General features: G+C 37.6%; 1 protein-coding gene across 5 annotated transcripts in view; it reads left to right on the top strand.

Annotated features, from left to right (window-relative positions):
- The first annotated feature begins 6,154 nt into the window (after window positions 1-6,154).
- LOC127431616 (SH3 domain-containing kinase-binding protein 1-like) overlaps window positions 6,155-13,699 on the top strand; it is a 76,074-nt gene continuing 68,529 nt past the window's right edge. For 2 of the 5 annotated variants that reach the window (XM_051682130.1, XM_051682128.1), the window contains exons 1-2: window positions 6,155-6,481; window positions 10,778-10,926. In XM_051682130.1, coding sequence (XP_051538090.1) covers window positions 10,836-10,926 — 91 coding nt within the window. In that variant the 5' untranslated portion in view covers window positions 6,155-6,481; window positions 10,778-10,835. Of the gene's footprint in view, window positions 6,482-10,616; window positions 10,652-10,777; window positions 10,927-13,699 lie in introns of those variants that run through there. The other 3 variants (XM_051682129.1, XM_051682132.1, XM_051682131.1) reach the window with 3 other exon arrangements.

The raw sequence follows: 13,699 nt of genomic DNA, 5'->3' as shown, positions 1-13,699 counted from the left end.
AAGCTGGCTGTTCACAGAGTGCTGTATCCAAGCATGTTAACAGAAAGTTGAGTGGAAGGAAAAAGTGTGGAAGAAAAAGATGCACAACCAACCGAGAGAACCGCAGCCTTATGAGGATTGTCAAGCAAAATCGATTCAAGAATTTGGGTGAACTTCACAAGGAATGGACTGAGGCTGGGGTCAAGGCATCAAGAGCCACCACACACAGACGTGTCAAGGAATTTGGCTACAGTTGTCGTATTCCTCTTGTTAAGCCACTCCTGAACCACAAACAACATCAGATGCGTCTTACCTGGGCTAAGGAGAAGAAGAACTGGACTGTTGCCCAGTGGTCCAAAGTCCTCTTTTCAGATGAGAGCAAGTTTTGTATTTCATTTGGAAACCAAGGTCCTAGAGTCTGGAGGAAGGGTGAAGAAGCTCATAGCCCAAGTTGCTTGAAGTCCAGTGTTAAGTTTCCACAGTCTGTGATGATCTGGGGTGCAATGTCATCTGCTGGTGTTGGTCCATTGTGTTTTTTGAAAACCAAAGTCACTGCACCCGTTTACCAAGAAATTTTGGAGCACTTCATGCTTCCTTCTGCTGACCAGCTTTTTAAAGATGCTGATTTCATTTTCCAGCAGGATTTGGCACCTGCCCACACTGCCAAAAGCACCAAAAGTTGGTTAAATGACCATGGTGTTGGTGTGCTTGACTGGCCAGCAAACACACCAGACCTGAACTCCATAGAGAATCTATGGGGTATTGTCAAGAGGAAAATGAGAAACAAGAGACCAAAAAATGCAGATGAGCTGAAGGCCACTGTCAAAGAAACCTGGGCTTCCATACCACCTCAGCAGTGCCACAAACTGATCACCTCCATGCCACGCCGAATTGAGGCAGTAATTAAAGCAAAAGGAGCCCCTACCAAGTACTGAGTACATATACAGTAAATGAACATACTTTCCAGAAGGCCAACAATTCACTAAAAATGTTTTTTTTATTGGTCTTATGATGTATTCTAATTTTTTGAGATAGTGAATTGGTGGGTTTTTGTTAAATGTGAGCCAAAATCATCACAATTAAAAGAACCAAAGACTTAAACTACTTCAGTCTGTGTGCATTGAATTTATATAATACACGAGTTTCACAATTTGAGTTGAATTACTGAAATAAATGAACTTTTCCACGACATTCTAATTTATTGAGATGCACCTGTATGTGTCTGTCTGCCACAGAATGCCGGACAGTGAGTGAACTGACCCGAGTCTGAATCTCCAACATACTTTCTCTTTCTAGTTTTTTAGTAATATTTTATTTTTCCTTTATGTGTAACTTTAAACTTGTGTATTTTTTTAATTATTTAACATGATCATTTTACCTTATTTGTCAAGAATACATTGTATATTTAGTTTTTTATTTTATTTTTATTATTATATTATGTACATTGTTTTGCACTGTCTTTGTTTTACACTGTTTTATTTGTATGCAGCTCAGCTGTAAACGCTTTGGCAATACAAATGTTAAAATGTTTGTCATGTCAATAAAACACCTTAAAACTGAAAGAGAGAGAGAGAGAGAGAGAAACCTTTGAGGCTATATTAGTGAGGCATTGGTTTTTATACCAAGATAATGGTACCTTTACCCCTAAACCTAACCTTAGGGTTTAGACAATTTTTGAGCCTTTTTAAATAGTGAGGACCACTTCAAAGTTGTTGTTCTGAACAGCTTTCATCATGTTCTTTCCTTCGCATTTTCATTGTATGGCATAAGACAAAGATTTCCTTTAGCCTAAATCCTTTTTAAGCCCAAGAGCACAATTTAAACTGTGACGTCTGGCTCTGCTGGAGAGCAGGTGAGGCCATTTAACTTCCTCTCTTTCCTCTTCTGAATGCCTGAGGCTAAACATTCATATTGTTAATCATAAAGACACGTTCAGTGAAGTGAGCTATATTCTTAAAAAATACTTTTAAATCTCAAATAACTAACACAACATTCTGACAGATCATCTGAAAGGACAGGAAATGTAGGTGTAGGAACACCTGTACACCTACTTATTCGTGCGATTATCTAATCAGCGAATCATGTGGCAGCAGTGCAATGCATAAAATCAGGCAGATACGGGTCAGGAGCTTAAGTTAATGTTCACATCAACCATGAGAATGGGGAAAAAAATTTGATCTCGGTGATTTCGACCGTAGCATGGTTGTTGGTGCCAGACGGGCTGGTTTGAGTATTTCTGTAACTGCTGATCTCCTGGGATTTTCACACACAACAGTCTCTAGAGTTTACTCAGAATGGTGCCAAAAAAAAATCCAGTGAGCGGCAGTTTTGCAGACGGAAACACCTTGTTGATAAGAGAGGTCAACTGAGAATGGCCAGACTGGTTTGAGCTGACATAAAGGCTAAGGTAACTCAGATAACCACTCTGTACAATTGTAGTGAGCAGAATAGCATCTCAGAATGAACAACACGTTGAACCTTGAGGCGGGTGGGCTACAACAGCAGAAGACCACGTCGGGCACTTTATTAGGACCGTAGTGTTCCTAATAAAGTGCTCAGTGAGTGTACACAAATAGTATTTGAACACTTAAGCCACAATTAATATACGGTATACATGCATTTCACGGCATTAGATACAAAAAGTGTTGGGTAAGTTACTTAATAAAAGCAATCTGCTACAAATGACTAATTAGGCCTATACTTCTCTAATATTGTACAGACTACTTTGTTGAAAAGTAATCACATTACTAACTACTTTCAAGCTACTTTCTAAAAACATTTAACAGAAAATGTGTTGCTTTTCCACAAAAACGTCTATATTTCCTCCTTGTTCATTGTAACACAAAAACAGTCTTTCCCCCTTACAATGACTGGTTAGGGAGCGCACGCTCTTCAGTCACCCATTGTACAAAAGGGGACTCAGTTTGTTCCTGGGTGGCAGCAGATGCCCTAACCCCATCCCCACCCTTATCCTAATGATGTAAGGCTGAGTACCCTGCAAGTAAAATGAAGTGGCATTTGCAAACACATGATGTGGACCTTTTCTCAGAACTAACTTCACTTTTCTTAGCTTATGCAAATAACTTTCAACCAGCTGCCCCCAAGTGGATGTATAAAGTCAGTTCCCCTCAAGTTCACACAGGTATAGTTAATCACATAAGCTATAAATGTTCCACTTACATTTGACAATCAGAAAGTACTTTTTTCCAACAATCTATCTGTTGTTTTATAGTGTAAAACCTAACAAAAACTTTTTGTCAAAAGGTTTTGCTTGAAAAGTGCTTATGATGTTTATCATGCCACATGTTTGATATTTTGGTATCTAATGCAATGTCATTCATACATTTGTAAGTGTAGATTAAGTGTGCAAATACTTTTTTGGGCCACTATAAACAGTGACATTCATTCATGTATAGGCTATGCATAAATATGTGGGCAGGTGGCCATACTGAATGAGCAGCAAGAATTGTGAAGCTGTAGGTTTAAATCCTGCTGCAGGTGCTCTGACTATTTAACAAAGCTTTTAATCTCTGACTCAGTCTGACTCACAAGTACTGTAGAATAATTTAGCTGATGTTCTTAGATTTAAAGGCACCGGCACTTTATCTCCCGACTTTTATGTGCAGTTGTCAAACAAACGGACCCAATTAGGATTAAAATATTATTGACAGTGAATAGAATCCTTCCTCCCATGTAGAAATAACCTTGATATGAACTAATCAGTCATTATCTTGTATCAGACACATTACTGTTAGACCATGAAGTTCAATCAGGACCAAAACTCGTAAATAGCTGATTTGAGAGTTGAATTGGAGACTCATTAACACAACTTATAAGGTCTACAAGGAGATTTTCTGTGAATTTCAAGACACCGTTTTGATTAAAGGGAGCGCTCATTCTCCTGTTTTCCTAAAATGGTTTATTAACCTAACCTGTAGCAAATAGGAACTATTGATGAAGGGGATTTGATACTTCACTTGGCCCTTTGAGTCAGAGAAGAACATGTCTTATAAGCTCTACAAAAACAAAATAAATCAGAGGCAGGTCTACGCTGGCTCACACTCCGCCTATTGGCCAAAACATGCATGTGATGCATATCTCTGCAGAAGCCTAAAGCATTCTGGCAAAGATCCTGTGACTTTCCTTCCTTTGTCAACCAATTCACCTGTAGTCTCTCTATCATGTTTGTGCTCTTTTGCTGTCATGTTCTCTCTTGCTTTCCACACCATTGCTGCCCACCAGCTGACTGCACTTTCTGCTGTGCAAAGCACATTCCTCTGTCTCTGTGTGTTAATGTGATCAGTAGTTATTCCAGCATTAATAATTCTCATAAGGCTTTGGTCCAACCTTTAAGCCCCCATTAGTCCATTAAAGCACAATAGTGGAAAATCCAAAGCACCCAGACGTAAGTCTAAGGAAATATTATTCAAGAAGTGGAGAAAAAAAACAAAAACAAAAAAACAAACAGAATATTTGTGCATATTCATTAATGAGGCATGACCAAAATGTATTCAAAGGAGCACTGCTGGTTGTATCATAAACTGGCCAAAGGGGTGCAGCAGTGACTATGGAAGCAGTAAAACAGAGAAGTTCCCAGGTTCAAAACATGTTAATAGGGATTTGGATTTACATTTGCTGTAACAACAGTATGCTAATTCAGGGCTTATTTGTAGAGTGCTATACTTTACATATGAGTCAGTTTTTCGGATGCTCTGTCAGAGACCCGAGCACTGGCATTGATTTTGTAGACTATTTTATTTTTTTCCTCCTTAAAATTGTTTTTAGGAAGCCACACATGATAAAAATTTAGATTTTTAAGCAGACTTTTCTTTTGTGATTTTTGGCAAGCTAAACATTCAGTATGCAATTTCCCCCCCACCAAAACGGTTACTGCGATACAGATTAAAGTGTCAGCTACTATTATATGTATTTTTTTTTTTTTTTTTTATAATAAAAATATGTATGCCTATTAAATGCTGCCACGCTGGGTCTCTATGGGTTAAAACCATTTTAATTTAATTCCTCAATTTAATTGAAGTCATCAGGTACTTTGTCCATGTGACAAACCATTTAAGATTTAATTCTAAGTTTACATAACGCTCTTTAAAAAGTAGCCCTAACGTATTAGGAGCAGTTCAAACCGAACGCGTTTTTGCATCCATCTGTGCTGTTTTTCAATTGTTTTCCTATAAACGTGCTGCAAAGGTGTCTTTGGCCGTTGTGCCGTGTCTCGTTGTTTTATCAGAATACTGTTTTTATCATTAGACGCCGTGTCAGGTTAAAAAGAACAGTTAAAAACGCGTCTCCTTTAGGCTAGTACGTTTTCAGAGTGAACAGACCCTTACTCCGTTGATTAAAGGAATATTCCGGTTTCAATAGGCTACAAGTTAAACTCAGTCGTCATTTGTATTTGTGCAATAATATTGATTAAAAATTGACAAACTTAATTTCAACTCGACCCTACTTTCCTTATATATATATATATATATATATATATAAGGTTAAGGTGAGGCACAATTACAATGGAAGTGAATTGGGCCAATCCGTAAACGTCGAGATACTCACTATTAGTATAGTCACAACGCATAAAATGTCAACATGATTTTAGTGTGATAAAATAGTTAATTAACATTTTCTGTGTAGTTGTATCTGATATTAAAACTTTGTTGCCATGACGATGCAATGCCACCCTAAAACGACAATAAAAACGATGAAATAAACAACTATACAGCTAAATAAATAAAATTATAAGATGCACTTTTTTGCCTTTAAGCACTTCAAAAAATGGCGCCATTGACATCCACTGTACGTGCCTTACTGTAAACGCAATTTTTGCTTCTTTTCTTAAAATAAATTAAAAAAAGGAGGGACGAGTCGAAATTATGTTTTGTGCTAATCAACATTATGCTTTGAATCATGTCGGTTGAACTTAACTTGTATTGAACCCGGGCTATTCCTTTAAGGTCTATAATGATCAGTATTGGGGAGACTATAGCCTAAAACCAGTCCATATGTCCTCACAAGGACATATTTTTGAGAACAATTAACCAATGGCTAATTTAGCGATTTGGAAGATAAATAAATAGAAAATCCCGTTTGATGGTTCGATGACCACAGCGCATCCATCCAGTTCTCGCGAGAACTTCAAGAGCACCACCGAGCGCAATGACGGTAGGCTGGAGTTTGTAAAGCGACGGAGGCAAAACTGTAACAGTGAAGCAGCGCCTTACGGCCGGGGCAATATCCACATCATCTCTTACCCTTCTGCATGGTTGTCCCTGTCCTTTTTGCACTTTTTTAACGAGGGGCCGAATAATACGTAAGAAATATGCTTCGAAGCCGCTTTTCTCCTTCTTTCTGAGTGATTATTTGCAGTATTTCCGACCAGGACAGAGTCCCAGGGGGTTGCATCTCCTGAAAGTAGCGGATTTCTATCTTTTTCTCTACATTGAAAATATCTCCCTCCTAGACCAACACGTCGCGTAAACAAGATCATAAATGGGTGAGTACATTAGGTTTGTGGAAAGATAATGCATTTGTAAGCCAAAGGACTATTGATGTGAGATATAAAACATGAATGAAACTGAAATTATAAAATTTGCCTTTGCATGACGCGTCAGACGCGCTCTTATTTAATGCCTTATTTATGACAGTGTTAGAAGATAAAGCCGATCGCTTCAAGATGTGGACACGTTTGCATATTTTTTTCCTCCTACTGTGCTGCCTCAGAGATCATGAAGAGTTAAAGGCTGAATTTAATTTCCCACTGAGGTCTCCTGCTCTTCTCCAGCTGTCTGTTATGTTTCTCTTCACAGAGAATTTTACTATACAGTTGTACATTGTTTCAGGAGGATGCGGCGGAACGCGCTTTTTTAACAGTGACGTAACAATGCATTTCTGTTCATAGCGTTTTATCTATTGTGAAGGTATAAGTGTCACTGTTTGGATTTGTTTACAGATCTTCTAATTATTTCTGTTTTCTGAACACCACATGCTGTGCGGTAGTTTCTGAAAAGGCTTTAAAATAGTTTCAGCTTTATATCACATCATGTCATTCTTTAGAGGTATAGGGAAGTTTTTTTTTTTTTTTTTTTTTTTTTTGAAAAGAAGGCCTCCTAAACCGCCCACGGGATGTTGTGGTCGATAACAGAGCAGCTGTAGCTATAGCAATTTTTAGCATCGAAGTCCAAAAATTAGAGTAGGTGGTGTGAGGTTTTGTGTATTCACTGATAATATGAGTCTACATTAAATTTCATTAAGAAAACAGGATGACAGGCAACATTTATGAAGAATGTCATCACTTTGGAATGAGATGGTCATGCTGAACTGCACAGTCATCTAATGTAGAAAGACAGGTATAAGCTGTTTGCCTTGTATTAAGCAGAAGATTAGCCTATCAAAGGGCATAGAACTGAAGTATTTTATACTGGAGAAAAATTCATCGATTTACCTTATCAACAAACTTAAAACAACTTCTTATTGGAAATGACATCAGACTCTTTTGAGCCATTCTGTTCAATGAGTTCAAGGGGATCATCTTTGACAAAACACCAGTGTTAGACACTCACAAGCATACATGTCTCTGATCTTTCTCCAAGAGTCACCAAAGCTTTTAAATCAACACACATATGTGTTAAAATGTAATCAGCATGATCAAGGTTTGGAGCAAAAGGCACATCACATTCACAACGCTTACATTCTTCAGTAAAAAAGGCCATCGGTATGCAAACCTGCAAATCAGAGTGTTTGTTAGGAAATGGCTTGCTCAGTTTAAACATACAACCAGCTGTGTACACAAACTACTTGTAAACACACATCAGTCGCACAAATATCAGGACTGATATGGTCTAAAAATCAATTGATGGCAAATTAATCAAGTTCTGTACAAAATTAAGAACGTCGGAAAAATCAGAACACTTACATTTGCCTATCAATATTAATGTTTAGTTTTGATAAACACTTTGTGACTTAAAATCTGCGATTTCTCATGAGACACTCCCTGAGACATATATGTAAGAAATATTTAGTGATGTGTTTGGTGATTTAGTGATGGAACCTTCTTAGAAAGCCAAGCCTAAAAATGAATAATTTTTAGAGTAGAATATGTGACCCACCATGATTTCTGAATTCTTATGCCATCCCGCAGGGTTTTATCTGTGTCCTGCTTGAACTGGCTAGTAAAAAGTTAATGCATGGCGATCAAGGGCTGTCTAACATTTATGGGGCTCCGTGTGAATTCTAATTCTATGTGCAAGTTAAAGGAATAGTTCACCCAAAAATGAAGATTCTCTCATTATGTACTTACCCTGATGCCATCCCAGACATGTATGACTGTCTTTCTTCAGCAGAATACAAATGAAGATTTTTAGAATAAGAGAGAGCTCTGTCAGGTAGTTATAATGTAAGTAAATGGGTGCCAGCATTTTGACTGTCCAAAAGTCATATTTAGGCAGCATAAAAGTAATCCATGCGACTCCAGTCGATCAATGAATGTCTTCTGAAGGGAATCGATACATTTATGTAAGAAACAAATCGATAATTAAAACATTTTTAACTTTAAATTGGTGCTTCCATCCAGAGCTCTGATGCAGTTTGAAATGGCCGAACTCTCGCGTGACGTTCATTCTTCTGTTTTAAATAAGCGGCGCTTCCGAATTCTCGCGTGAACTTGCCAATGCGCATAAGTCACGCTTGGCATCAACTGCTGGCAGGAAGTGCTTTTTAAAAGTTAATTACCTTTTAATTTTCGATTTCTTTTTTTACACAAACGTATCAATTTGCTTCAGAAGACATTCATTGATCGATTGGAGTCGTGTGGATTACTTTATTGCTGCCTAATGTGACTTTTGGACCGTCAAAGTGCTGGCCCCCGTGTACTTGCATTATAAGGACCCAACAGACCTCTTAATAAATAAAAATAAAAATCTTAATTTGTGTTCTGCTGAAGAAAGACGGTCATACACATTTGGGATGGCATCAGGGTAAGTACATAATGAGAGAATTTACATTTTTGGATGTAAAGGGATAATTCACCCAAACTTATTCACTCTCATGTTGTTCCGAACCCAAATTCTGGAAACAAAAGGAGATGTTAGGCTGAATGACAGCCTCTCCCTTACACTGTATGGAAAAAAGATGCTTTGGGAGGGAATGGTAACTGAGACTAACATGCTGCTTAACATCTCCTTTTGTTTTTCATGAAAGAAAAAAAAAGTCATATGGGTTTGGAACCACATGAGGGTGAGAAAATGACACAATTTTCATTTATGAGTGAACTATGCCTTTAATTAAGCCCATATCTGCACTTACCATAGCCCTACACTGTACTCTGGTCTTATTAGTATCACGCCTGCCCTGCTGTATCATGCTCATTCATTGCCCTTTTGGCAAAGAACAGGGAAGTAGTCAAAGAGGCAAGTTTGTGTGTATTACAAAGAGTTCCTCATATACTTAAGCATCAACCACAGGTTCCACTCTGCAATGACAGATGTTCTTTTATTGCCAGTGGGAACAGTGTTGGGGAACCAGTCACAGTTCTACCACTGAATCTAATGGGATCTAAAAGTCTTCATAAAAGATTCCAGGAGAGAGTTATTTTGGAGCACAGAGCTGTAATACATTTTGGCCCACAGTACCAGAGGAACATTTGCAGTATATAACAATAACAACCATAAGCTGTTTGTATCAGAAGGAAAAAGAAAAATTGTTTCTTTTAAAGAGCGTGAGTAATCACTGGTTTCTTAAGTCTACAAGAGATTTCGCCATTCAAGATTTAAAGATCCCAAAATCGCTTGACAAGTACAGTTTTCTTTCCTGTGTTGATGTTAGGGGTGGGTGATATATCCAAAAACTTTTATCATGATATGAGTAATTTTATATCACGATAATGATGTATACCACAATATAGTTACAGTTGTCTAAAAATAAATAAAAAAATATTTATATATTAAATAACCATGTTGTAATGCCTGTTTTTGAATAATTCTGTCAGTGAATTAAATTTATACTTTAAAACTACTTCCTCTCATATAATTTTCACTTTATTTGGAACTTGATATTGTCGAGTAATAAAAATAGTAATAACTTAATTTCACATTATGCCACATTTCAGTCAAATTTTGTTGACTAGTATTCTTATTATAAACGTTCCTCAAGAAACTTGTCTTAGAAAGGAAATAATACATAATTAAAAGTATATCGAATGAAAATAAACTCTTCATTAGGCTCTTAAGGATTTAAGTCATCTCTATTGAGAATATACAGTGGATATAAAAAATCTACACACCCCTGTTAAACCAGCAGGTTTTTGTGATGTAAAAAATTAAACAAAGATAAATCATATCAGAATTTTTGCACCTTTTAATGTAAAAATTACAACCTATGCAATGCCACTGAAAACCAAAGTGACACATTTCAGAGAGAAAAAAAAAACTTAGAAAAACCTAACTGCATAAGTGTGCACATCCCTGAACTAATACTTAGTTGAAGCACCCTTTGATTTTATTACAGCACTCAGTCTGTTTGGATAAGAGTCTATTAGCTTGGTACATCTTGACTTGGGAATATTTTTCCACTTTTCTTTGCAAAAACATTTCAGATCTGTCAAATTGTGAGGGCATCTCCTGTGTACGGCCCTCTTCAGGTCCCCCCACAGATTTTCAATAGGATTCAGGTCTGGGTTCTGGCTGGGCCATTCCAAAACATTAATCTTTTTTTGCTGAAGCCATTCTTTTGTTGATTTGGATGTGTGCTTTGGATCATTGTCATGCTGAAATGTGAAAGATCTCTTCATTTTCAGCTTTCTAGCAGACACCAGAAGGTTCTGTGCCAAAATTGACTGGTACTTGGAGCCATTCATGATTCTCTCCAACTTCACTAAAACCCCAGTTCCAACTGAAGAAAAGCAGCCCCAAAGCATGATGCTGCCACCACCATGCTTCACTGTGGGTATGGTGTTCTTTTGCCGATGTGCCGTGTTGTTTTTGCACCAAACATAAGTTTTACAATTTTGTCTCATCAGACCAATACACATTTTTCCACATGGTTTTAAGATGTACCTTTATTTTAATACTCTCATGTCAGGGGCCTGGGTAGCTCAGTGGTAAAAGTCACTGGCTACCACCCCTGGAGTTTACTAATTCGCTAGTTCGAATCCCAGGGCGTGCTGAGTGACTCCAGCCAGGTCTCCTAAGCAACCAAATTGGCCCGGTTGCTAGGGAGGGTAGAGTCACATGGGATAACCTCCTCGTGGTCGCTATAATGTGGTTCATTCTCAGTGGGGTGCGTGGTGAGTTGTGCTCACGTGAAGCCACAACAAGCCACGTGATAAGATGCGGGGTTGATGGTCTCAGACACGGAGGCAACTGGGATTCATCCTCCACCATCCGGATTGAGGCGAATCACTATGCGACCTTGAGGACTTAAAAGCGCACTGGGAATTGGGTATTCCAAATTGGGTGAAAAAGGGGAAAAATCCAAAAAATAAATAAAAATACACTCATGTCAGCCACGTCAGTACGCATTTCCGTCAGGCGGTGAAGCAGCCTTATTACATTCATTTGACTTTGAGTGCTAATATGCTTTTCATGTGGGATACAGATGTAAGCGTTGTCTTTGAAGCCAAATTGTGCTCTGCTATCCGTGCAGTGTGCGCATGCATCAACCTAAGTATTTTGAATTGGACCAAACTGAAAAATTAGCTGTCATTAAACGAGTGATGATCACTTGTGTGTGACTTTATTTTTTATATTTTTTATCTGTATAATTTTGTTTTCAACATCTGAAGTACCTTATTTTGTTGTGGATGTCCCAATGTGTATACAGAGAGCTGAATAAAATAATAAAATAATATTTTGGTTGCATTTGTGGGCAACATATTTTTAAATTAATTGATTGTGTAAAATAGGCACATCGATCACAGGCCCCTGAATCGAATATCATGGCAGACTTTGAAATATCGGCAAAAATCGGACCACAGGACAAGAGAAGCGATTCAAGATCGTATCATGATGAAACGTCCGATTTACACGCCTATTTTTAATCTCTGACTTTCTCAGTGTGACCCAACTCTAACCCACATAAGTAGTGGCTTGGCTAAAAGGATTCAGGAACCCAGGACACATGGTGAGCCACATGTGGTCATGCATTCAAGACTGTAAGCCTGTGTTCTGCTTTGATGAAGCAAGTTGAATAGCTAAATTATGAGGGTTTGTGTTTGTGACTATTAGCATAGATGTCATGATAGTTTTTCCTCTTGCATTTTCATGCAGTCTGACCTAGTTGGTGGATCACTGGTTTCCCCTGCTCTGCTACCCAGTTAGAATTTGAGGTTATGTCCACATTAATCTGGATACATTTGAAAACAGCGTTTTCAAAACGCTCTCCATCCACACTGCCATTTTCAAAGTTTTCCAAACGTTGCTCGTCTTCACTGAAAACGTTTAAATCCACTTACTGCACATGCAGAATTTTTTTTTTTAAGAAGCGTGGCCCTGTGTCATGTCCATGTACGGTATGAAATTCAATTGTTCTCGTGTTCCGCCGCCAGACAGAAATTGAGGAAACTTCCCGTCGCCTTTGAAGGAATGCAGTGTGAAGGTTGTGCAGAGTAACATTTATCTTTAACAATGTTATCAAAGTGAATAGCAGGCACAACAAGACTGCTACAACATAGGATGCCATCTTGATTGTTTTTGGTTCAATGGATCACATGACTGTCACATGACAGCAAATACATCATGATTTTTGAATATCTCCATTTTCCCTGTTCACACTACAGCACAAAGACAGTGTTTTCAAATGTATCCACTTTGGTAAGTGTTTTCGAAAAGCTCTGTTTTTTGAAAAACAGAGAATTTAAGAGAATGTATCTTAAATATAAGTGCATTTTGTATATACAGTAAGTGTATTTTTTTCACTTGGTTATAATTCTGCGAGTGCAGTAAAGACAAAATATTCTTGCATACATTCAAGATCTATTCTTTAAAAGCAAGTCTAAATATCTTATATGCTGCTTCTCAGGTAAATGCATCTTTTTTTTAAAGGATTTTTAGATATTTTAAAATATTTGTATTTTAAATATTATATTCAACATTCTCAGATAAAAAAAATGTCTTCTGCAGTATAGCTGCTTAAGAAAATGTACGTTGTTTTAAAGGAGTTTTAGATATTTATATTGGAAAACAAGCCAAAACAAAAACAATTCAAAAACTTCTTTTGTTTCAGTGTGTAATGGGGCGAAGACTACCCTCTCTCACCTTTTTGTTCACTTCAATCCATCTTTAACTCACAAAAAAAACAAACATCTCTCTTATTAATAAAGCTGTGTATTGCCAATTTTCTTCACGATAAGAAATACACAGTAACATATATTATGATTCAATAAGTCGCGAGCCATCACTTTATAATCTAGCTGCATTAAGTGTGCGTGCACGAGGAACGAGTGTCCCCTTAGATCAGGACATTCCCGCAACTCATAGAAGAGCCGCTGGCCACACATAGAAATGGCAGTTTCGGAGTTTGTAGTTATTTACATGATCTGCTTCCGTAATATTTGAACTTTAATAAAGCTATAACACATTAAATATAACTGCATTTATGATGTAACACCGGGATGTTTCCTTTAAAGAGCTCCGGCTCCGCTTATTCTACAACGAGAGTGCTTTTTGGTATTTTTCTATAATTCCCTCATACTTTGCGATCTACATCTCCTGAAGCTGTT

Source organism: Myxocyprinus asiaticus, chromosome 41 (genome assembly GCF_019703515.2).
Source record: "Myxocyprinus asiaticus isolate MX2 ecotype Aquarium Trade chromosome 41, UBuf_Myxa_2, whole genome shotgun sequence".
NCBI classification, from domain to species: Eukaryota; Metazoa; Chordata; class Actinopteri; order Cypriniformes; family Catostomidae; genus Myxocyprinus; species Myxocyprinus asiaticus.
Note: the sequence above shows the minus strand (reverse complement) of the source record. Positions and strands in the feature narration are given on the sequence as shown.